This window comes from Rosa rugosa, chromosome 3 (assembly GCF_958449725.1).
Source record: "Rosa rugosa chromosome 3, drRosRugo1.1, whole genome shotgun sequence".
In the NCBI taxonomy this organism is placed as follows: Eukaryota; Viridiplantae; Streptophyta; class Magnoliopsida; order Rosales; family Rosaceae; genus Rosa; species Rosa rugosa.
In genome coordinates, this window is record NC_084822.1 from 31,860,847 (window position 1) to 31,884,864 (window position 24,018).

The window sequence follows — 24,018 nt, forward strand, 5'->3', positions numbered from 1 at the left end:
AACATGAATGGTTCATGTTTGATAGATTTGGTTCTTCCATTGATTTAATTTAGTTCGGTATCTTCACGATCTTTAATTTAGTTGAAAATTTTCAGAAGTGATCTACTCATGAATATCTAAACATCTAATAGTTAATTTACCAAAATGTGATCGTAAAGTGGGTTTCATAAATGTTGATTAAAAAGTCCTCATGAAGTACTCATTATAATGTTCCTCTCCCATCTATATTCTTGTTTTGTCTATGACCATTTTGCCTCTCTCTCTTCCATTCTTCGATTTTTTATTTCGTTTTTTACTCAACGCAGAGGAGGGGCGGAGTTCTCAAGGAAACCATCAGTCTAAGGAGTTTGTGTCTACCGTCTCAGGTGTTTTTGTCTAATTCTGGGTTTTTGTTTTGGATTGCTCTTTTTTCTTCATATATGCGTATTCTTTATGAATTTTCTTATTTGTTTTTATCCACTGATGTTGTGATTCAGGAAGATACTTGAGACTCGATTTATATATGAAAGGAAGTTGCTGCATCGGTTTGGATAGATTACTAAATGTGCATTAGAAGGTTGGATCAAATAGGCAAATATGCCTTTTGTTCTCTAATTTTTATGAGTGTTCCTATTGGGACCTCCAAATCTGCTCATTTGACCTCACTCTATTATGAATTATTAAATGACATATATAACCTACTATAAAATGACTATTAAGGACAATAATTATACCAAAAAAATATTACATTGATTTTCTATAGATTTTCCAATTCAATAATATTAGATTGCATTCTTTATTATTTCCCTTATCTATTTAAATTTTCTAATTTCACTACGTACTCATTAAAGCATTCATCATTAAAGCATTCATCTATATTTAATAAGAGTTAAAACTATGATTATGTGACATAAAAATATATGATATACCTTTTCAAAAAAAAATAAAAAATATGATATACATGTTGAACGCGTATTGGTGAGGGAAAACAAAACAAATCATATAATGACCTAAATCTAAGTCTATCCATTATATTTACAAAACAAAAATAAAGTAAATAAATAAAAAAAGAGCTAGCAATTTTTTAAAACAAATATTTAAATAATTAATCATGAGGTACATAAAATAAACATTAAGAAAAAATGATTAATCTTCATATTTTTTTGCAGAGCTAAAACAGAAAAAAAAAGTTAAAAAAAAAAAACCACAAATAGTTCATTGTTGTAGAGAAACTGAAATTGAGAGGAATTTGCTGTGTATTCTCATTGATAATAGGGGCCTCTTTATATAGAGGATTACAATACATAGAATCTCAATCATATAAGGAATGTAATCGTACATTGAATAGGAATTTAGATCCTTCTATTTTAACCCTATTACCACTAGGTCAAGTAGCCTAGAGTTTGGGCCAGACACATAATCGGGATTTCCTTGAACACTCCCCCTTGTGTCGTCCAAACGTGGTGCTTCTCTCGTTGCCTCATTAAAAACCTTGCCGAGTAACAAAAACTCAGTGGGACAAAAATAACAACACACCCTTCACGTTTCGAGACCATACATGTAGACATCTCCCCCTGATGTCTGCATCTCCCCCTGATGACTACGGTCATGGGAGTTCGGATAACCTCCGTAAACGATGTTACCAACATGTTTCTCGAAAGTGGAATTTAGGCAATGACTTGGTGAGCAAGCCTGCCACACTGTCCTCAGATTGAACCTAGTTCACTTTGATCTTGAGGAGAGTCTGTTGTTGCTGATTATCCTTGGTGTTGTCGCTTTTGATGTAGCCTTGCTTCATTTGTTCAAAACAAGCAGCATTATCCTAAATGCTCGTAGGCTCATCTGTGGTAGACTTCAAACCACAATTGTTCGAACATGCGTAATTATGGATCCAATCCATATACATTCACGAACCTCTTCGTGAATAGGCAATGATCTCTGCATTGTTCGAAGATATAGCGACTAGGGTCTATTTCTGTAGACCTCCAAGATATCACGGTCTTTACCCATGGTGAACACTTAACCATTTTAGGAATGACCTTTGTGTGGGTCAGAGAGATACCCAGCATCAGCTAAACCTTCCAAAACACATGTCGTTTTGGGACGGGGGATAGTGGACGCAGGCTAGTGTTGGCGGCGTTCCTGGTGTGTGATGGGTCCGAATCCATCATCTCTCTGTAGGGATAGAACAAGCCCATATCAATCGTACATCTCAAGTACTGAAAGATATCTTTTACACCAATCTAATGGCGTCGCGTTGGCGCAGAGCTATATCTTAGCTAACAAGTTCATGGTAAATGAGATGTCCGGTCTTGTGCATTGAGCTATGTACAATAATGCGCCTATTGTACTTAACTAAGGCATTTCTGCCCCTAGTGCATCTTCGTCATCATCTTTCGAACGAGGAGGATCCTTTTCAGGATCAAGACTACGGACGATCATGGGGGTGCTTGAAGGTTTGACCTTGTCAAAATGCCTAAGCATCTATCAACACGATGCTCAAGTTCCAAACCGAGACATAATCGTGTTCTCCCATAATCCTTCATCTCAAAATCGGATTTCAAGTGTTCAGCGGTTTCCCTTAACTCTTTAAGGGCTTCTAATGAAGATCATGTCCAACATGAACCGCGATAGAATCCGAAACTTGTTATGGAAACGCGTGGGCATATCCATTCCCAATCAAGTAGTCATCTTAGTGAGCGTTTCAACCTCTTTGTAAAACGCGCTCCGTGGTCTAGAGCCACTTGACTTGGGTAAATGAAGTTCACCATGAACTTTTATTTATATTCCGTATCTAGATCCCCATAAAGATACGTAGTGACCACATTTGTAAGCTGCATGTTTAGTTATTCAGAAACTACCAAACTGATAGGGTAGTGGAGTGCAATGACATCCATTACGAGAGAATATGACTCATCGTAGTCGATTCCAGGGCGTTTTGTGAGAAGCCTTGCGCCATAAGGCGAGATTGCCATCTCTTTTTCTCATCACGCTTTCTAACGAAGACCCAGTAGTCAATAGGTTTTTATGTTAGGAGGTGTTGGCATCACTAGCTCGAAAACCTTCCTCTTCGTTAGAGAATCCATCTTAACCTGGATCGCATCTTTTCCATTTAGGCCAAATTTCTCTGCGTTGGCATTCATTCATCAACGGAGCGTGGTTCGATATCATCAGACTCAACAAACTCATGCGCAACGAAATGCGTGACTACATCATCAATTATGATGGAGTTTTTATCCCACGTCTCATGTACACTAGTGTAAGTTTCATAGAGCTCTATATTCTCAAGAATAGGTTCTGACGTTGAGGTGTCCCCCAACGATAACCATAACCCGGAAGATACTCATGAGACGGATTTTGAGTGTCGATGATCAAAGGATTGGAGTGTGCCAAAGTATCCTTCGAAACCCACGGGCCTCCCATGCATCCTAGCTGGGGCCATGGCCTGTAACGCCAGAGTGCCACATTCTTTGGCGTTGGCGCCATGCCTACCTCCGTGTAGGGTGCCGCTACGTCCTCTCGTAGGGACGTCCTTCCTTGCAGGCATGTTTGCAGCATATTTGTGTGATCTCGTCACTTTAACAGGGATCGAGATGAGACATAGTGGGGACAGACTACGACAATTCCTGTCGTTCCTGTTGAACATTCGTGTTCGTATCTCCTCCTAACGACGGGAAGACTGTCTCATCAAAGTGACATCCGCAAATCTAGCTGTAAGGAGATCGCCTAGCAAGGGCATTAAGTGGCGGACGATAGTTGGAGTCTCAAATCCAACGTAGTTGCCCATTCGTCTATGAGGACCTATCATAGTGAGCTGTGGCAGCGCAATTGGCACATAAATGGCTCACTCAAATGTGCGTAAGTACAAAATACTTGTACCCAGTCACTAGCTGTAACGCAGAGAGACATTGAGTGGCGGTAGGTCGTAGACGAATTAGCATGGCTGCATGCGATATTGCATCACCCCAGACGGATATAAGGAAATTGGTGCGCATTACCAATGTCCGGACTACCATCGTAGTCGTTTCCGCGAGACCATGTGGGTGTGTTCATGGGAATATAATGTCCAACAATAGTCCCAATGCAATAACCATCGAAAGTCTTCGATGTAAACTCTCTAGCATCGTCAAGTCCAATTGACGGAATAGGATGATTCGGGGAGTGAGCCCGTTGTTGTATAATATGTGCTAGGAGTGCACCATAAGCAGCATTACAGGTGGACAATGGCACAACACGGGAACAGCGTGTTGGCATATCAACCAACATCATGAGATATTTAAATGTCCGCAAGTTGGTGGAATCAGTCCACAAAATCCCTACGGATTCTATGTAAGAACATAATGAGTATTTTCATATCCTTTGCATAGGACGGTCTCAGTCCTAATTTCCCTAAGGAACGGGCTTTGTAAAAAGAGCGAGAGGCTTTAGAAGCAACCAGTGAGAATTTTGGTTGGGCATGAGCGTCTGAAACGCTATTTTGAACCAAGTTGGTGATTGCATCATCACCTGGGGCGCCATCACCATGATGGACGCCATCCATGGCGTCATGGATAGGGACTACGCCAGCCCTAAGCTGGTGGTGGACGGAGGCAGTGCCCTAGGCAGCAGCGTCGGTCACACTTAGTCCAGGAATCAACTTTTGATTCATGCTTCATTTCGCTCGAGAGAAAAGATGTCCATGTGAAGTCTTTCGTAGACGGATCATCATATCATGACTAGGATGACTTATCCTGTCGTGACAAAGCCAATATGTGTCTAAATCCAAGAGATCTTCTCTCATAACTTTTATTGGATTAATAGCTCGAATAGTGACATAGAGTCCACTAGAGAGACACATAAACTTCTCTAAGATGCGCCGTTGTTCGCAATCATTAGAGGTATTGCAAAGGAACTCATTTCCGTTCTCTACATGCGTTTTCGCATGGAATCCGTTGGCTATTTATAGGTGCGATTAGCCCTAGGAGCGTAGAGAGTTTCTGTGACAGTAATTAAGGTGCCATTTGGCAAGTGGAACTTGGGCTATTCCATGGCCTTGAATTAATACTGATGGCCCAGCCATCGTAGTCACAAAAGTCATATGCTCAGAATCAAAATGGAGTCATAATGAAAAGAACTCGAAATTTTATTCATAAGCCAACGGAGTTACATCATTGTCTCTTTGACCAAAGAAAATCTAATCCAAAATGCTAGCTAATGCAAAACAATGGTAGTCATTTGACTTCTTTCGGTAACTCCAAAATAAATATGACCAGGTGAGTAGATAGATGTCGGTGGAGCAAAGCTCGCTTAAGTACCACTTATCTCAAAACCTTCCTAGACATCACACTCATTTTGGATTAGCCTATGTGAAGAAAAACTAAACCAATAGCATTTACTACATAGTGTGGCAATTGCTTATTACATCTCTTGGAAAATAAAGACTTAAACAGAATTGGCGATCTATTGATCCCAGCCAAATTTGTAGTCTTCAACCCTTTACTCTAGATCATCTTCTTGATCTTCTTGTTCCACATAGTGAGCTTCTCTTGCTTCACAATATGCTTTGTAGGCGGTGACAATTTCTTCACGAGCTCTACAAATGTGTGCCCAATGATCAGACACTCCACATCGAGAACATACATCTCTTTGCTCGAACTCCATTGATTGAGGCGCTTTGAAAGCGTCATTTAGATGGCTCTTAGTGTTGGTGGCGCCACCAACATGGCCAGAGGCGTTGCCTCCCTCTCTTTCCACGTTGACCTCTTCGGTTCCGTACGTGTTCGCCTATATTGGCGGTTACCTTCCCAAGTAGAGCGATTATATAGACCAGAACGTCCAGAAGTATCCCTAAGGTTAGGGTTTCGCTCTTGGCGCCTTCTCTTAGGGGCGCGACTATAATTGGATTTCGGAATATGCTCTATTTCCACGGATCTCGAATTATAGTTCTTCACAAGGATGTTGTCGTGCTTTTCAGCGACATTCATAGCTCCAATGAGCTCATGAAACCTTGTGATCCGTCCTGCAGCAACATCGATTTGATAGTTTTTAGCAACCATCAATGCAGAGACGGGGAAGGTAGAGAGAGTCTTCTCAATCAACATCGCATCTGTGATCTCTTTACCACAGAATTCCATGAAGGATTTAATGCGAAGTGCTTCCGAGTTGTAGTCAAGAACTGACTTGAAATCACAGAAGCGGAGGCTATGCCATCTCACTTCTAGGTCAGGAAGCAGGGAGTCACAGACGTTGCCAAATCTTTCTTCGAGTGAGACCCACAGCCTTCTGGAGTCTTCTTCATTCATACACTCATACTGGAGCGAATCATCCATATGACGAGTCATTAGGATGATGGCTTTCGCCTTATTTTCCTCTAAGGCTCCTCTATTTGCTTCCAAAGCTTGAGCTTGCTCAACAGTTAGCACGTCCTGGTTAGGCTCGAGAATCGTATTCAAGATTCCATCGGCCTTGAGATGCTGGCGGATATCACGAACCCACCTGTGATATTCAAAGCCAGTTGTTCCCAATGGAGCAAAGTCCAATTTGTTCAGGTTACTCATCCTGAAAAAGAACAAGAACTTAGGGTTAGTTTCGGAGCGTAAAAGGCTACCACGAAAACATATAAAATTTCTGAGCGTAGTCACTTCCAAGAAATTAGGAATTTCTGAGCATAGTCGTTTCCAAGAAATTCGATTCCAAGAGGGGTTGGATTAGATCGAAACAATGATATGTTTGTGTTCGATCTTAACATCTCAACAAACTCTAAGTTTGGAGATCTCAACAAGCTCTAAGCTTGGAGTGAGCACGAATCCCCACAGTTCGGCTTAATTTGGTCTCCCCTATAATGAAGAAAGGGGGGTAGAAGAAGGGAGGTTGCAAGTCCCCGAAAAAGAAGAGAAATTGAATTAAAAAAACTCTAAAAAACGGGAACGTTTAGTAAAAAATACCTTGAAATAGGTCGCCGGAAAATTTGCCGCAAAAAAAATCGCCGGAAAAAATGCCCTGAAAATGGCCGGAAAAGTGGCCGGCGGTCGTTGACCGGCGTTGACCGTGTTGACTATTGACCTGCGTTGACTAGGGCTGATCGAGCTGACGTGGCAGTGGTCCAGTGCTGACGTGGCATATGCTGACGTGGCGGATGCTCCTAGGGCTGACGTCAGCGGCTTCTGGGCTTGGGTCAGTGGGCTTCTGGGCCTTCTTTCTTCTTCTGAGCTGGGCCTTCTTTTCTTCTCTCTTTCTTCTTCTTTTATTCTTTTCTTCCTTTCTTCTTCTGCCGGTTTTCTGCCGGATGATTCAGAGTGCCGGTTCAGTGAGTTTTAGACCGGTTTTCAGTGTTTTTCTTCCGGGTCTTGAAACTTCAGATGAAGAGGCTTCTTCTATCAAAATTTGGTGGGAATTGAATGTCCGAAAGAGGGTGAACCGGTGGCATATGTGCTGCGGGTTGTATGGAGCTTCCGGTGGCCGGTTCGGTAGATTTCCGGCCGGTTCTTGGGGTGGCGCCGCCGGTTCTGGACTCTTGGGATCGATTTATTCAAGGTGTGAGGTGGAGGAAGAAAAGGCTTCAAGGTTTTTAGCTTCTTGAATCAGGGTTTGGCTATTTGTTTCAGGGTTAGGGCTTCGTGCTGATAACGTGTTGTAGAGAAACTGAAATTGAGAGGAATTTGCTGTGTATTCTCATTGATAATAGGGGCCTCTTTATATAGAGGATTACAATACATAGAATCTCAATCATACAAGGAAAGTAATCGTACATTGAATAGGAATTTAGATCCTTCTATTTTAACCCTATTACCACTAGGTCAAGTAACCTAGAGTTTGGGCCAGACACATAATCGGGATTTCCTTGAACATTCATGTTATTTTCTTGTTGATTAGAAATTAATTTTTAAAAGTCAAACTCTGTGTTTAATTTTTTTTATTGAAAAAAAAAACTTTTATGTTGTCTGATTAAGGAATGGATATGTAATTAAGATTCATAGAGTAATTAATTCATTGAATTAACTAAGTTTTTTTTTTTAAGATAATAGTTTGTTTGCAAATTATATGAGTGAGGTTATTTGAGGAAATTCAGTGAGGTTTAGTGAGTAAATTTAGTATTAAAAAATTTGATAGGAGGTGTAAAAAGCATAGGAGGTCAAGTGAGTAAATTTGGAGGTTCCAATAGAAAAAATCAATTTTTATACTACTAGAGTTTGGATTTATAGTTTTAAGTTCGATATCTGTTGAGCAAAAATAGTAAATAAATATACTCAACACAATCTCACTCTATTTCATTAACAGAAATAGAGTTTTTATTATGTTAAGTTCGGACCCATTCGAGATAAAGAACATCCCTTAATTACAATCCGTTGCTTCAAGGGAAGACCCTTTGATTCCAAATACGAAGACAGAATTCCATGGAGAGGAGTGTGTTTATTTGATTTTGCGGCTGCACCCAGAGTGTTCATCAGGCTGCCTACGTACCCCAGAAGGGATCAAGCCACTCGTAGTTCAGATTTTTGGGAAGGTTTGGATGCTTCAATGGGTAAATGACCCATCAAAGAATTTTGGTTAAGTGTTTGGGTGACTAGCTTTAAGGTCATTTGAATAAGGAAATTTGGATGACTTTTGTGGTCACAAGGATTTGGTGAATTTGGTCTAAAGAAAACCAGGGATTCGGTTAAGGTCGCGGTTGCATCCAGATTTAAATCTAGACTGCCTACATACCCTGTGAAGGGATCAAACCACTGTAGTTCAACATTTGGGTTTTTCGGTTTTGTACCAATTTTTACTCAACGGGTATGTATTTTGAACTCGCCGAGAAAACATATTTTGGTGAACACCCAATTTTAGTAGAGTGTCCACTGATTTGAAATGGGCACCCGAATGTGCCGAGCTTCATAACGGGCCTTGACATTTGAAATGGGCCTTTTGCCGCCCTTTTCCCTTTCCGGGCCTCTAGCTTCATTTTGTCAGTCCCCATTTGTACTCTGACCCATGTATCAGGCCCAGCTGCCTCATGATAGGCCCTGTTCGGTTGGAACTGATAAAGCTGAACTCCTTCTTGGTGTGGTTGACTCGAGTTGATAGAGATCAAATCGGAGATGGGTGTGGATTTCAGTTCGACTTGGAGAGGGAGTCTTGATGTCCGGCTTTATACAAAAGGGGAATTTATTGCCTCGATCACGCACTCTTCACCGAAGACTAGTGGGTAAGGCTCTTCTCCTCCAGAACCTTGTTTTGATTTGGGAACAACTTCATGGTCTGCCTTCGTCACCTCTAGAAGATTCGAAGCTTTCGTACTGTACACCTTTTGGTCTTTGGCGGAATTGCATGTTGTGTGGCTCCTGAAACTGGTAAGAGACCGTGCTTTTGCAACCTTCCACCCCAATTGAAATTGGTGAAACACAGCGCCGCTTCAATTTGGCATGTTGAGTGCTTTATTTTATTTTTTGTGATTTAGGCAAACGTTTTTGTCATTTTGCCATTTAACTCCCCTTTCAAAATGAAGCTGCAGCATGTCATAGTTTATAGATTAGGCCTTAATTATATATAGCATTTTGTCTTCATATGTCTTGATGACTTTCCACCGCCAAAACCTGTCAACAAAGGATAAGACCAAGAGGAAATGACTTTGTTGCTGCAACTTCTGCAAGTCTGCGACACCACCGCTTTACTTTCTGCCAAAATTTGATTATACAAAATGCAGAGTTCATTTTACGCCACACAATGAAACTTGTAGCCTTTGAATATTGTTTTCTTTTCTTCTTTTTGATTGACAAAGAAACATGTAGCTCGCTGCACATTTGCTTAATTGGCTGTAGCACGTGTGTCTTCGTCAGCTTTTTACCGCCAAACAACATGAATTTATCACTTTGACCTGGCCTCTTGCATCACTGCCCCGTGATCAAAGTTTCATTAGACTCGTTGTTTCATGGTCACTTTGTCATTTTGCCATTCTTCTGCTTCACGGCTTGGTCTCAGTTTTCTGATTCCTTTCCTTCTCGCCTACAGGTTGTTGGAAGCACTCCAAGAGAACATCGAGGGTAAATTCTTTTCTCCAGACACCAATTTTATGTTTTGTGTGGTTGATGTTCTGGCTGGTGTGTTCTTTGCGTGGCTTATTTTGAGGCCATTTGTTGTGCTGCGGTGGAGAGGAAAGCAGGAGGTAGGAAGCTGCTGGTGGGGACTGCTGTTGAATTTCAGAGTAGATGACATTGTACTCCACCGATTGGTCATACACTCGTTGATACACATGTATCGTATACAAGATTGCGACCGCTCGGGGACCTCCACAGCTCCATGGCGGCACAGGTAAAAGAGACTGCAAAAAAAAAAAAAAAACAAGAAGTAGCACTGCAAAAAAAAAAAAAAACAAGAAGTAGCACTGGAGGGTCAAGGAGGTATCAACCTTTTAGCGTCTGCTTCCGGGCTTCTCCTTCGAACAAAGATTGTTGAAAACCTCTTCTCTCCTTTGCAGCAGGGCTCCGCCTTTCCTCCTGATGTCTTTTCTCCGTCCCCTAACTCTGGCATTATGATTGCTTTTATAGGGAGTCTTCGAGATAGGATTGAGTCTTGATTTTGAATTTGAATAAACTTATCTCGAGATAGCCGGTTGTGCATGGCAGTGAGTTTGTTACAATCAAATTGAGTCAAGCCCGCATAATCTGTATCAATTTGGATAACATGACTTGAATTTGAATTTGAATGTTTTGATGTGTTACCATATCACCTCCTGGTTTTACACGGATAATATCTACCGTGTTCAAACTTTTGACAAGCATTTACTTTGACCCTTGTTTTTTACTATTTGAATTTGATGGTTATCTGGAAGCTACTCCCGCTGAAATATCATGGCTTGTATTTTTTTTAAAAACAATATCATGAGATATGGTACTCTTTTGCTTCAAATACATTGCTCTTCTGGTTTGATGAGATTTTAACATATATTTTCATTCTCACTAAATTCTGGTGAAGGTTTTGGTAACTGGGTTTGGTCATGCCTAATTGTGTAATTTCGTGCCAAAATCAGATTGTGGTTGGTTTAGGGTGTTTACAGTTCTACAACTTGGTATCGGTGACTGTAACTGAATCAGAGAAAGGGAAGTCAGCTAAGATGACCAAGATAACAAAGGAAAAAAGGTGCTCATCTGAAGTTCCAAATATCACTCTGTCCCATTTCTTGAAGATGACCAAACAAGGTGTTTGGTGATTCCATTTCCATTGGGGAGTTGCTCTTATCTACATTATAACGTATAATAAAAGCTGGGCGTCTAGTGCTGCTGCTGCTACTTTGTGTATTTTCACCATGTAAATTATTAAGTTACTTAGCACAGACCCTTGATTATCTCAGGTAAAAATAGTTGTTCATCTGTAGGTTTGTACTCTGTAAAGGCATTGTCCTAATTTCTCAGTCAACAAAAGAAGTTGATTGTGTTTGTAGGGCACAATGAATTCATGATTTTTACATTCTTTTCAGAGTCTCCGGACTCCTGAGCTTATTTTAGGTCCCTTTCTCCCTTGCATAAAATGGTCGAATTATCTGTGGATGTTTCTAGGGCAATTAAACAACCAGATGCTTTAAAATGGGCAACTAAGATCTGTTTGATTTTAACTCCAGCATGAGTTTCCATTTTGAGGTCGAAAACCTTAGCTTTTCAATGTCGCCGATGAAAACACATAAATTACCTTTATAACGTTGTTACTTGTTAAACTTCCAGTTCTTGTCATTCTCAAAAAAAAAAAAAAAATTTCCAGTTCTTGTCATGCACTAAAATAGCAACTTGACAAACCAGTAAACCAGATATAGAAACCTGGACCAGCTGCCAGCAGGTGTTGACTCTCTGTCTCTCAAGTTTCACCCACTAGCAAAACAGCATTATCATCTCCAGTATGGCGAAGAAACCTGTCAAATTCTCTGCGGTACTCTCCTTTCTCTCTTTTTCTCTTCTTTATTTCAGTTTGTGTGTAAATAAACTGCAAGAGTATGAATGATTCCACAGGTGGATGCATTCACTGAGTCAGCTTTCAAGGGAAACCCGGCAGCGGTTTGCTTGTTGGAGGAAGACAGAGACGACAAGTGGCTGCAAGCTCTGGCTGGCGAGTTTAATCTCTCCGAAACCTGTTATTTGAGTCGGCTCACTGACTCGGTTTCTGACCCTGCTTTGTCTTCTACTCCAGCTAGGTTCCGTCTCAGATGGTTCACACCCTGCTTTGTCTTCTACTCCAACTTCAACCACAATTGATGTGCGTTGGTTTCATTGGACACATGGTGGAATACACTATCATCCACCCATTCGCGAATATGACCAATGGCTTTGCGGTTCATCTTCGTCCAATTCGCATCCGAGGTCTCTTCCGGCTTGGCCTCCTCTCCTTCGATTGGCTCATGTAAATCTTTGCAATAGAGAATATCCTCCATTCTCGGCTTCCATGTAATCCAATTAGAGTGGTTGAGTCGGATCATGGTACTCCTTGAACCTTCCATTCTAACGCCCCTCACGAACCTGGCTCTGATACCACTGTTGGGAAAATTAATAGAATGGAAATAATAACCCCAACCACAAAAGGATAATATGCAAAGAAATAAATGGGTAAAAGAAAGAGAACACCGGATATAACGTGGTTCGGCAAGGTGTCTACGTCCACGGAGCAGCAACAACAAGAACTTCCACTATGATAAGGTGGGTACAAGAGATACACAACTTCAAGAATACTACTTGAAGGAAACTCTCTCTCTCACACTTGTTTTGCTACCTAACAACTACAACACTCTCAACTTGGAGTGGACACTCTTCACTCTCAACTTGGATGAAGATGAGATTGGATTGGATCGGATGAGACTTGATTGGAATGGGCAAATGACCTCTCATTATATACACCAAGGAGGAACTCTCTAGATGACTTCATTAATGCTCCATTCAACCACCTTCAATTAATGCTCCTTCATGAATCTTCCACATTCATCTTGGTCCAAGCACTTCAAACTCTAGAACCAAGAGATGTTTGACCCCTCATAAATTCCTTGTGGGAAACTAGAATACATTATTCTAGAACCAATAGATCATTCATGAACATTCTTTGAATTTGGTCTGGATATTTAACAATCTCCCCCTCCAGACCAATCCAGGGAAATGCGAAGTGAGACTTCTACTTGAAGTCCATCCCAGTGGACTTGCTGCAATACTTCAACTTCTGCTGTGGAACCACTTTAGTCAACATATCAGAAATATTTTTGTTGGTGTGAATTTTCCTCAATTGGAAAAACTTCTTTGACACTACATCTCGAATCCAATGATAACGATGATCAATGTGCTTAGTGCGAGGGTGATATATTGAATTTTTGCTCAAGTGAATAGCACTCTGACTATCACAATGCACCACATAATTTTCTTGCTTCACACCCAATTCTTGAACAAACCTTTGCAGCCATATCATTTCCTTGCCAGCTTCATTTGCTGCTATATACTCAGATTCTGTGGTGGATAAGGCAACACACTTCTGTAACTTGGACTGCCATGACACAGCTCCCCCAGAAAATGTAAATAAGTATCCAAAAGTGGACTTTCTATTATCAAGGTCTCCTGCCAAATCTGCATCTGTGAAACCTTCCAAGACTAGTCCTGAACCACCAAAACACAAACACAACTTTGAGGTGCCCCTCAAATATTTGAGTATCCATTTGACAGCTTCCCAATGCTCTCTGCCAGGATTAGAAAGATATCTACTAACAACACCAACTGCATGTGCAATATCAGGGCGAGTGCATACCATGGCATACATAAGACTACCAACAGCTGATGAATAAGGGATACCTGCCATCTTGTCTTTCTCCACTTGTGTAGTTGGGCATAAACTTCTGCTTAACTTGAAATGATTCCTAGAGGTGAGCTTACTGGTTTAGCTTCTTTCATGTTGAACCTTTCAAGCACCCGTTCAACATACCTCTCTTGTGACAGCCATAATTTCTTCGCTTTCCTGTCACGAGCAATCTCCATGCCCAAAATCTGCTTAGCTGGCCCTAAGTCTTTCATGTCAAATGACTTTGATAAATTTGCTTTCAACTTGCGAATCATAGAAACATCTTGGCCCACAATCAACATATCATCAACATAGAGCAACAAAATTATGAAATTACCTCCAGTAAACCGCTGGATATAAACACATGGATCTGCATCAGTTCTCTTGTACCCATGACCCACCATGAATGAGTCAAATTTCTTGTACCATTGCCTCGGCGCTTGCTTAAGCCCATATAAACTTTTCTTCAACTTGCAAACCATGTGCTCTTTTCCCTCAACCTCAAAACCTTTTGGTTGCTCCATGTATATTTCTTCTTCCAAATTACCATGAAGAAATGCCGTTTTCACATCTAATTGCTCCACCTCAAGATCCATGCTAGCAGACATGCCCAAAATAACTCTGATAGAAGTCATCTTGACAACTGGTGAGAAGATCTCGTCAAAATCTACTCCTTCCTTCTGCCCAAAACCTTTCACAACCAAGCGAGCCTTGAACTTTGTTAACTGTTCATTCTCATCTCTCTTCAACTTAAACACCCATTTATTTTTGAGTGCTTTTCTGCCTTTAGGAAGCTCCACCAACTCATAGGTGCCATTCTTCAATAAGGACTCCATTTCAGACTTCATCGCCAACATCCACTTATCACTGTCTGCATGAGTTTTTGCCTCCTCAAAACATTCAGGCTCCCCATCATTGGTCAATAGAATGTATTTGGAATATGGATCATCTCCATCACTAGTGACCAAAATATATTGTGAAGAAGGATACTTGGTACTTGGCTTTGGCACTCTGTTGGATCTTCGAACTGGTACTTGGGCATTTTCTAGCTGCTCCCCCTGATTAGGCTCCTCATGATCATGATCCTCCTGATCATTATCTTCAGGTTCTGCTGCTTCTGCTTCTGCTTCTGCTTCCGCCATATCAGGAACATCTTCATTTACCATATCTTGAGTTTTGTCACTTGGTTCTTGTAGAAGCGGTGATGAATCGTAGGTGAGGCGGTCTGCATGTTCTACTTCATTTTTGTCAAAATCCGCAATGGTTTGACCTTCATGGAACACCACATCTCTGCTTCTGAATAACTTCTTGGTCTTTGGATTCCACAACCGGTAGCCCATCTCTTCATTGCCATACCCAAGAAAGATGCATGGCATGGACTTGTCATCTAGCTTTGATCTTTGCTCCTTTGGTACATGTACAAATGTTTTGCACCCAAACACCCTCAAGTGGGAATATGAAGCACTTTTACCGGTCCACACGCCTTCGGGAGTCTCCAAGCCCAACGGTACACATGGTGTTCGGTTGATAAGGTAACATGCGGTTGTCACTGCTTCACCCCAAAACTCTTTTGCCAGGTTGGCCGTCTTCAGCATGCTTCTCACTTTTTCTAGAATGGTGTGGTTCATCCTCTCTGCTACACCATTATGTTGTGGGGTGCTAGGAATTGTCTTCTTGTGTTTGATGCCATGCTGCGAACAATAATCTCTGAACTCGTTCGAAGTGTACTCTCCGCCATTGTCACTACGGATAATTTTGAGGGTTCTTTCTGTCTCCCTCTCCACCATGGCATGGAACTCCTTAAAAGTTTGGAACACCTGGTCTTTTGATTTCAACAAATAAATCCAAACCTTTCGTGAAGCATCATCAATATAAGTGACAAAATATTTATTATGACCTAGTGATTCAACTTCCATGGGGCCACATACATCTGAGTGTACTAGGTCTAATACATTTTCTTTCCTTGTAAATGTTCTTGTGAAACTAACTTTATGTTGCTTACCAAATAAACAATAATCACAAGGGTCAAGTGAGGTACCTTTGGCAAAGGGAATTAGAGACTTCTTTGCCAAAACTTGCAATCCCTTCTCACTTATGTGGCCTAGCCGCTTGTGACATAAACTTGGAGAAGAATCGTCTACAACATTCAACTCTCCTTTGCATATCTTGCCATATGTCTTGTAGAGGGTACAACACATCTTCCCTCTAGCAACTACTAGTGATCCCTTGGTAAGCCTCCATTTTTGATCACCTCCATGATGATGAAACCCTTCTCGATCAAGCACACCGGTTGACATCAAATTGAGACGTAGACCTGGAACATGTCTAACATCTTTCAACATAAGCTTGTTGCCCAAATCGGTCTCAAAACAAATATCTCCAATTCCTGAAATCTTGGAGTAGCCATCGTTGCCCATCTTCACAATCCCAAAGTCACCACCTTTGTATGTAGTGAAGTACTCCAAGTGTGGAGTGGCATGGAAAGAGGCTCCGGAATCAACGACCCATGCAACACCGGGACAATCATCAACATGTAGACATTCACCTTCAAGACAAAGGAACTCACACTCATCATGAGACACGGAAGCTGCAGTGTTTTTCGTGTCATCCTTGGGTTGATGAGTATTGCCATCTCGACCCTCCTTTGGATCCTTCTTCAACTTTTTGCAATTCTTCTTCATGTGGCCAAAAATACCACAATGATGACACTTTCCATTGAATCTTGTCCTCGATCTGCTTACACTCCTTCCATGGCCTTTGGGACCTCTACTTTTGCTCCTTCCTCTATTTTCTGCCACAAAGACTTGGGTATTGTCGGAGCTTGAAGATTTTCTTCTAGTTTCTTCATTCAACATGTTACTCTTAACATTATCCATAGACAATACACCATTTGAAGCGGAATTACTTACAGTTACAACGAAGGTTTCCCAATTGTCTGGCAACGATCCCAATAGCAACAAGGCTTGCAACTCGTCATCAATCTTCATGTCCATCATGGCCAATTGATTGATTGTACTTTGGAAGTTGTTGAGATACTCTGTTACTCTAACACCATCTTTGTACTGCATGTTTACAAGCTCCTTGATTAAAAATGCTTTCTTGGCAGCGGTCTTCTTCTCAAACAAGGACTCCAACTTCAACCACAATTCATGTGCGTTGGTTTCATTGGACACATGGTGGAATACACTATCATCCACCCATTCGCGAATATGACCAATGGCTTTGCGGTTCATCTTCATCCAATTCGCATCCGAGGTCTCTTCCGGCTTGGCCTCCTCTCCTTCGATTGGCTCATGTAAATCTTTGCAATAGAGAATATCCTCCATTCTCGGCTTCTATGTAATCCAATTAGAGTGGTTGAGTCGGATCATGGTACTCCTTGAACCTTCCATTCTAACGCCCCTCACGAACCAAGGGCTCTGATACCACTGTTGGGAAAATTAATAGAATGGAAATAATAACCCCAACCACAAAAGCATAATATGCAAAGGAGAGTTGAATGTTGTAGTTGTTAGGTAGCAAAACAAGTGTGAGAGAGAGAGAGTTTCCTTCAAGTAGTATTCTTGAAGTTGTGTATCTCTTGTACCCACCTTATCATAGTGGAAGTTTTTGTTGTTGCTGCCCCGTGGACGTAGGCACCTTGCCGAACCACGTTATATCCGGTGTTCTCTTTCTTTTACCCCTTTATTGCTTTGCATATTATCCTTTTGTGATTGGGGTTATTATTTCCATTCTATTAATTTTCCCATCACTGAGCTCACCTATATTTACTTTCTTTGGTTCTTATTTCTCTGTCTGCATAGTAGCAAGGTTGAAAGGTAGTAGTGTGTTTGATCGGAGTCCATGATAACAAGGTTATGCACTAAATCCAGGGTGTTCATTAGGATTTTGTGATACCTATCAGGATTTTAGAGTATGGAATTGCTGTTGTTTATCTTCAATTTTGTGTAGTGTTAATACCTGCTAGATTTTCTTTTAGCAATTTCTGGTCAGTAAATTAAGCTTTGAAAAATGATTTTGTCTTGCAGGTTGATCTTTGTGGTCATGCTACATTAGCAGCTGCATCTACCCTATTTAAGTCTGGTTTGGTAAATTCCAACATTATTGAGTTTTCCACATTATCTGGAATTTTAACAGCTAAAAAGGTTCCAGATGATATTAAGGTATCCAGTGGTTCAACTATTCCAAATGGTGAAACACGTACAAGACTCCTACTTTATTGAATTGAATTTTCCAGCTGATCCATCAAATGAATTCAATTCTGCTGATGCTTCGTTAATATCCAATGCCTTGGATGGTGCTTCAGTCATTGATATAAGGAGGACAACTGTCACAGATGAATCTTTCTCAAATCGTTAGTTGGAATATGCTTCCCAATCCTTTTATTTCTCAAGGTGCTTCTTAGAGGGAGAAATTTGTTCATTTTATTTAGCTTTTGGCTTATTTGGAGTCTACCATGTACTCTTACATGAAACTTAATTGTTACATTTTCCAAGGTTCTGCTTCCATCAGGAAAAGCTGTTGTAGATTTACAGCCACAGTATGATGAAATCAAAACGTGTCCAGGAACAAGGGGAGTAATTGTTACAGCGGTTGCTCCTCCGGAGTCTGGATATGATTTTTACAGTAGATTCTTCTGTCCTACACACGGCATCGATGAGGTATGAAGCTTGCACGAACCATATATGGAACTATATATGGATGTGCATAACCTACTTTGTCCCTTGTCCTGTGCCTTTTGCAGCTTGGTATTTAGTATTTACCAGTTTCATTTACGTTGATCGCAAGGATTAAACTGAAATGAAAATGATTTCAGAATTGAAACTGAAATAAATGTCGACATTGTTGTTGTTGTTGTTGTCTATCAGGATCCTGTTTGTGGGAGTGCACATTGCGCCTTAGCATCATACTGGTGCAACAAGCTGGGAAAGTGTGATCTTGTTGCATATGCGGTACTCTCTTTTTCATGCACGCTTTTCTCATAGCTCTATTTGTTCACTTCAGTATGTTGATATGCTATCATTGTTTACATCCAGGCATCACCTAGAGGGGGAACAATAAACATTCATCTGGATGAGCAGAATCAAAGGGTGCTGCTGCGAGGGAAAGCCGTGACTGTGATGGAAGGAACTGTTTTAGTTTAGTACTGGCCGGGGTGAATTTACAAACAATTAAAATGAATAACTTGTATGATGGGAATGCACTTTAAATTTGAATGAAGGTCTGAAATTGAGCCAGCTCGTTTATGTCTGATACTCTGATATACAGCATTCAATTATATGACCATAATGCACTTTGCACCTAGTGTATATCTTCTGAACTTGCACAATTTGCATGGCCGACTAATCATTTGTCGGCAAAAGAGATTTATTTATTTATTATTTTATTTTTTTTATCTTTGACATCATTGCCGACTAATGAGATTTGTTGGCGAAAGTGATTTTAATCTTTGAGACCATTGCCAAACATATTTTTGTCGCCGAAACTGTTTATTTTTTAGACTATTGCTGACGAATTTTCGTCACAAGTGAAAAAAAATTATCTTTTATCTTTTAACTCTAACCTTAATACGATCTTTGTTTGTTTTAACTCCAACGTCAATTTCCCTTTTAAGAGTGAAACGGCTTGTTCCACAGAAAGTCGGAAAGACCTTACTCCTTGGCTTCTCCAGGTCATTGATGAATTGCCTGTAAAACGTTGTGAACGTTTTAGTTGTTGTCAATGTCATGCACTGAAATAGCAACTTGACCAAACCACACATGCAGATCGAGCATTCCGAGCAATGAAAACTTATCCCAACATAGAAATTTGGACTAGCCGCCAGTTTCTCTTAGACTCTTATATATTTAGTCTCTCTTAGACTCTTTGCTGCATTTCATCTATGGCGAAGAAACCTGTGAAATACTCTCTGGTACGTACTCTTCTCTCTCTTCTTCTTCACCTCTCTTAGAAATACTAACACTATATATGTCCTGTGTAAAACTGAACCAACTGTATGAATGATTGAACAGCTAGGTGGATGAATAGTTTCTAGCATGTGTTCATGAGTACCCTGTAAGCAAACTAACATTGCTTATGGAACAAGACATTGTTTAGAACTTGTGTTCTGCATATATACTTCATAATACTTCATATATGTAATTAATCTAAGTTTAGACTATAGTATAAGCTTATGATGTATTTCATATTAAGACAAGCTTATCTGTTATTTAAATTTAAATCAAGTTGCAGTTGAAAGAGCAGTTGAGGTTTGATAAGCAGTTAAGGTATTGCAGCAGTTTCTTTATGGATGAAACTGATTTGCAAAGTTGCTATAAATATGTCAGATCAGTCCCTTCTGATGCACGTGTGGTTCTTGTTTTAGTCCCATATACTAAGAGAACATATGGGTGAAATCAGGAGAAGGCTATCATTGACAGTGGGAGTGCATCAAGTAAGTTTTCTGGGTTCATGTTCTTATGTTCTTGTTTTCTGCAGGTTCAGGATTGATATGTTGTTTTCAATCCCTATTTCATACTTACATTCAGTGTGTTAGAGTTTGAATGGAAATCAGTTTCCATTGAAGAGGATTAGATCTGTCTCAAAGGGATCCGTTAAGGATTTTCTTCCTCACTCGGATCCATCTCAAGGGGATATTACCTCTCCAAGATCTGTCTAGAGGAGATTTCACCTCACTTGAATCTTCCTCAAGGAGATTTCTTCTCACTTGGATTTAACTCAAGGAGATTTCCAAACACTGTTGGAACAGAATTCAGTTTTTGAATATACATGATTTGATCTAGTATAGGTTCTAAATTATGTGTTTGTGATTGCTTAAGCATACTGTTTCTAACATACCCTGTTATTTTTGCTTAGTTAGCTCTCTCTCATATTGGCATATGTTCATGAGCACCATGTTATTTATGGACAAAATAAGAACCATATGCAAGTTTCCTCTATTGTTTGTGCCGTTTCAGAATCAAAACTAGCATTGCACTTCATTGAGAGCCAAACTATAGTTATGCATAACCTGAGTGAAAGACTATGTCGAACAGAGGAACTTAGAGCTCACCATAGAATTAGTCATGGGTTGGTAGTGTGGCTGAAGTGGGTTCGTTTGCAATTAGTTGATTCAAAATCTCCACTCAATAAATGAATACTAAAAAATATTCTCACTGGAATTTAGCCATTTCCTTTACATCTCTGAGTCACCAAACCAGTATTTTATTTTGGTACCAAAAAGTCTAGCTTCTAATCTACTGGTCAATTAGAGAAAAAGGAAACTTTGGAAAAGGTACTATGAGGCGGCGATAAAATATAGAAATTTGGACAGCCGCCGGTAGGCCTCAACTTTTTTCTGTCTATTAAGAGTCTTATCCACCAGCAAACAGTGTGCTGCTGCTGCATAACCATTTTCCATGGCAAAGAAACCGGTGAAATACTCTGTGGTACTCTATTTATCTCTCTCTCTTGGGTACCTTTTGTGTCTGTCACTGTGTGTATGAATTATAAGTGGCAAGTTACTACATGAAAGAGTTGAGTATTGAAATGTCCTTAAACAGGTGGATGCTTTCACCGACTCAGCTTTCAAGGGGAATCCAGCAGCAGTTTGCTTGCTAGAGGAAGACAGAGATGATCAATGGATGCAAGCTCTGGCCGTGGAGTTCAATCTCTCTCAGACATGTTACTTGACTCGCCTCAATGGCTCGGACCACTCGCCTTCTTTGACTTCCACACCAAGGTTCAAAATCAGATGGTTTACTCCTGTTGCAGAGGTCTGAGCTCACCTCTATTTACTACTTCCCTTCATAAAGTAAAAATGATCCATAAGTTCTCTGGGAGTTTCTAGCTTTTATCCGGATCCATGTAATTTTTATCATCGGTTGAAAAAACTTGATCTTCAACAAGAACTTTGTGAAAATGATTCCTTTTGATATTTGGCAGTTGAGTATTTGATGTGACAATTAACTTATACTGATATATAGAATTCTTGTTAAGCTTGGTATAAATACTTAAAATAGTTTCCTTTTGCAGGTTAAGCTTTGTGGTCATGCAACATTAGCGGCTGCTTATACCCTGTTTATGTCTGGTGTGATTGATTCCGACGTTATTGAGTTTTCGACCTTGTCTGGAATTCTAACAGCTAAAAAGGTTGTAGATCATGTTAAGGCAGCCAACGGTTCACATTTAAAAAATGGTGAAGCACAAGATAACTATTTTATTGAACTGAATTTTCCTGCTGACCCATCTTCTGAATTCAATTCTGCTGAGGTTTCGTTTATTTCCAACGCCTTGGGGGGTGCTCCTGTGGTTGAAATAATGAGGACAGTTGCAGCAGATAATCTACTTGTAAATCCTGCATTCCCTTTTCTTGATGTGATATTCATATTTTCCTTTTTGATAAACAATGGCATGAATGATTAGGCTGTTACGATATGCATCACTATTTGAATATGTTTTCCAAATTCCAATATTGTGTTTCTAAGTACGTACTGCGGAGTTTAGCATGTGCTAATTCATTGAGACTTGTTACATTTTCCAGGTGGTGCTTCCATCTGGAAAGACTGTTGCAGATTTGTTGCCACAGTTAGATGCAATTGAAAAATGTCCAGGTACTGGAGTGATTGTAACAGGAGTTGCTCCTCCAGAGTCTGGATTTGATTTTATCAGTAGATTCTTCTGCCCGAAATTGGGGATCAATGAGGTAAGGATGCTAGCAGGTTTCTTTCTAGCTAGTACAATAGTACTGCCTGATATCTTCGGGAACCAAATTTTTTGTTCCACTTTGAAGTTTCTATCATCTATGCTCAACTCCATTTAAGAACAAAAACTAATATGCTTTTGTGTTCCAAGGATCCTGTTTGTGGGAGTGCACATTGTGGCTTAGCACCATACTGGTGCAAGAAACTGGGAAAGTGTGATGTTGTTGCATATCAGGTAACATCTCTGCACTAATCATAACTTTATCAATTTTGTCCGTTCATATATTATGATGATATATTACTACAATTGTGTACTTAATTTCAGGCATCACCTAGAGGGGGAACACTATACATTCATCTGGATGAGAAAAATCAAAGGGTGCTACTCCGAGGGAAGGCGGTTACTGTGATGGAAGGAACTGTTCTAGTTTGACCTCGTGTTTAATTTTCCACCATGCAAGTGAAAAACATTTGAAAGAAATAAATCTAATTGGTGGAAAGATCCCCTTACATTGAACTGAAATTTACACCTTTCATCATAAGTTCTCCATCTTATTGGCATCTTGAAAGATACTGGTGCTGTCCAATTGTCATCTTTGCTAGCTAATTGATGTCAGCTAGCTTTGTTAGCTCTCTATCTCATATTTACACATTTCACTTGGGATTTTAGACAAAATGCATGGAAACCAAGTACAACCAATCCCAACTACTGTAACTCTGTCAACATTTCAGACGGACTTAAAGTTTGCTGGGATTTTACAACAGTTAGATTACCAAGACTCGGATGATATACTTCATTGTTACAAACAGAACATTGGTCTAGAGTTATTGCTCCGTCCATAATGTTAGATGAGGTCCAAAATATATTATAACTCCAAAAGATTAATTCATCTTGTTTGGCTCCAAAATCAGTCTGGTTGCAAACAGTCTCTTTTGAGCGTGCGCAGGCGTGCCAGCACCGTGGGGTGCAGTCGTCGGGGAGTCCCTTGACCTGACTTCTTGATCAAACGATGTGGACGAGGAGAGCACCAACCTCGTCACAAGGTTCTTTTCTATGCCTTTCGGAAAAGGACTTCTTGCCTTACAGATAAGGGCTTGTGGTGTGATCTCTTGCGTTCACCGAATCGATACTTAACGTTGAAGGTTAAGCAGAGCAATCACTGGGAAGTAGGAGAAAGCACAGGGTTTGCTAAAGCGTGACTTTAGCTTCGCTGGGTTGCGAGGGCGTTACCCTTGCTTCGCTGGTTTTCAACTAGGTTGAAGGTAGGTTTGCTCCAGAGAGGCTTTGATAATCGTTGCGATTGATTGATTGAAGAGTTGTCTTTTTTTCGTCCTTGAAACCTGGTATTTATATCCTAGGGTTTCGACTGTTCCTTGCTATAGAATGATTATTGATTGAAGTTTCCTATTTAATCTCTGCTACTTGATTCCAATAAGGGCTCGTTTTCCTTATAGACATCGGAATGGGTGAAGCTATAACCCAAACCCAAGTAGACTTAATTTTGGGCCGCAGTGTCACGCCCCTGATTTTTAACACAATTAAAAATCGATATATAACCCCATAATTATACATGCGTGAACGTTCAGCCATCAATACAAAATA

The 24,018-nt window shown here is 40.3% G+C and overlaps 1 protein-coding gene, 1 long non-coding RNA gene and 1 pseudogene across 2 annotated transcripts; 2 read left to right on the forward strand and 1 right to left on the reverse strand.

Moving 5' to 3' along the window:
• Positions 1-8,218: 8,218 nt before the first annotated feature.
• On the forward strand, positions 8,219-19,036 carry LOC133740987 (uncharacterized; annotated as a pseudogene).
• Positions 10,041-10,960, reverse strand: LOC133740988 (uncharacterized). Its single transcript, XR_009861542.1, has 2 exons — positions 10,225-10,960; positions 10,041-10,156 (listed from the first exon to the last, which is right to left on the reverse strand). It is a non-coding gene; the product is annotated as an uncharacterized LOC133740988 (long non-coding RNA).
• Positions 19,037-20,963: 1,927 nt separating the features above from the next.
• Positions 20,964-22,957, forward strand: LOC133741516 (uncharacterized). The gene is made up of 6 exons (XM_062169399.1): positions 20,964-21,161; positions 21,276-21,488; positions 21,748-22,062; positions 22,256-22,417; positions 22,567-22,650; positions 22,741-22,957. The coding sequence occupies exons 1-6, from the start codon at positions 21,132-21,134 to the stop codon at positions 22,846-22,848; spliced, it is 912 nt and encodes a 303-aa protein (XP_062025383.1). The 5' UTR covers positions 20,964-21,131; the 3' UTR covers positions 22,849-22,957.
• Positions 22,958-24,018: the final 1,061 nt, after the last annotated feature.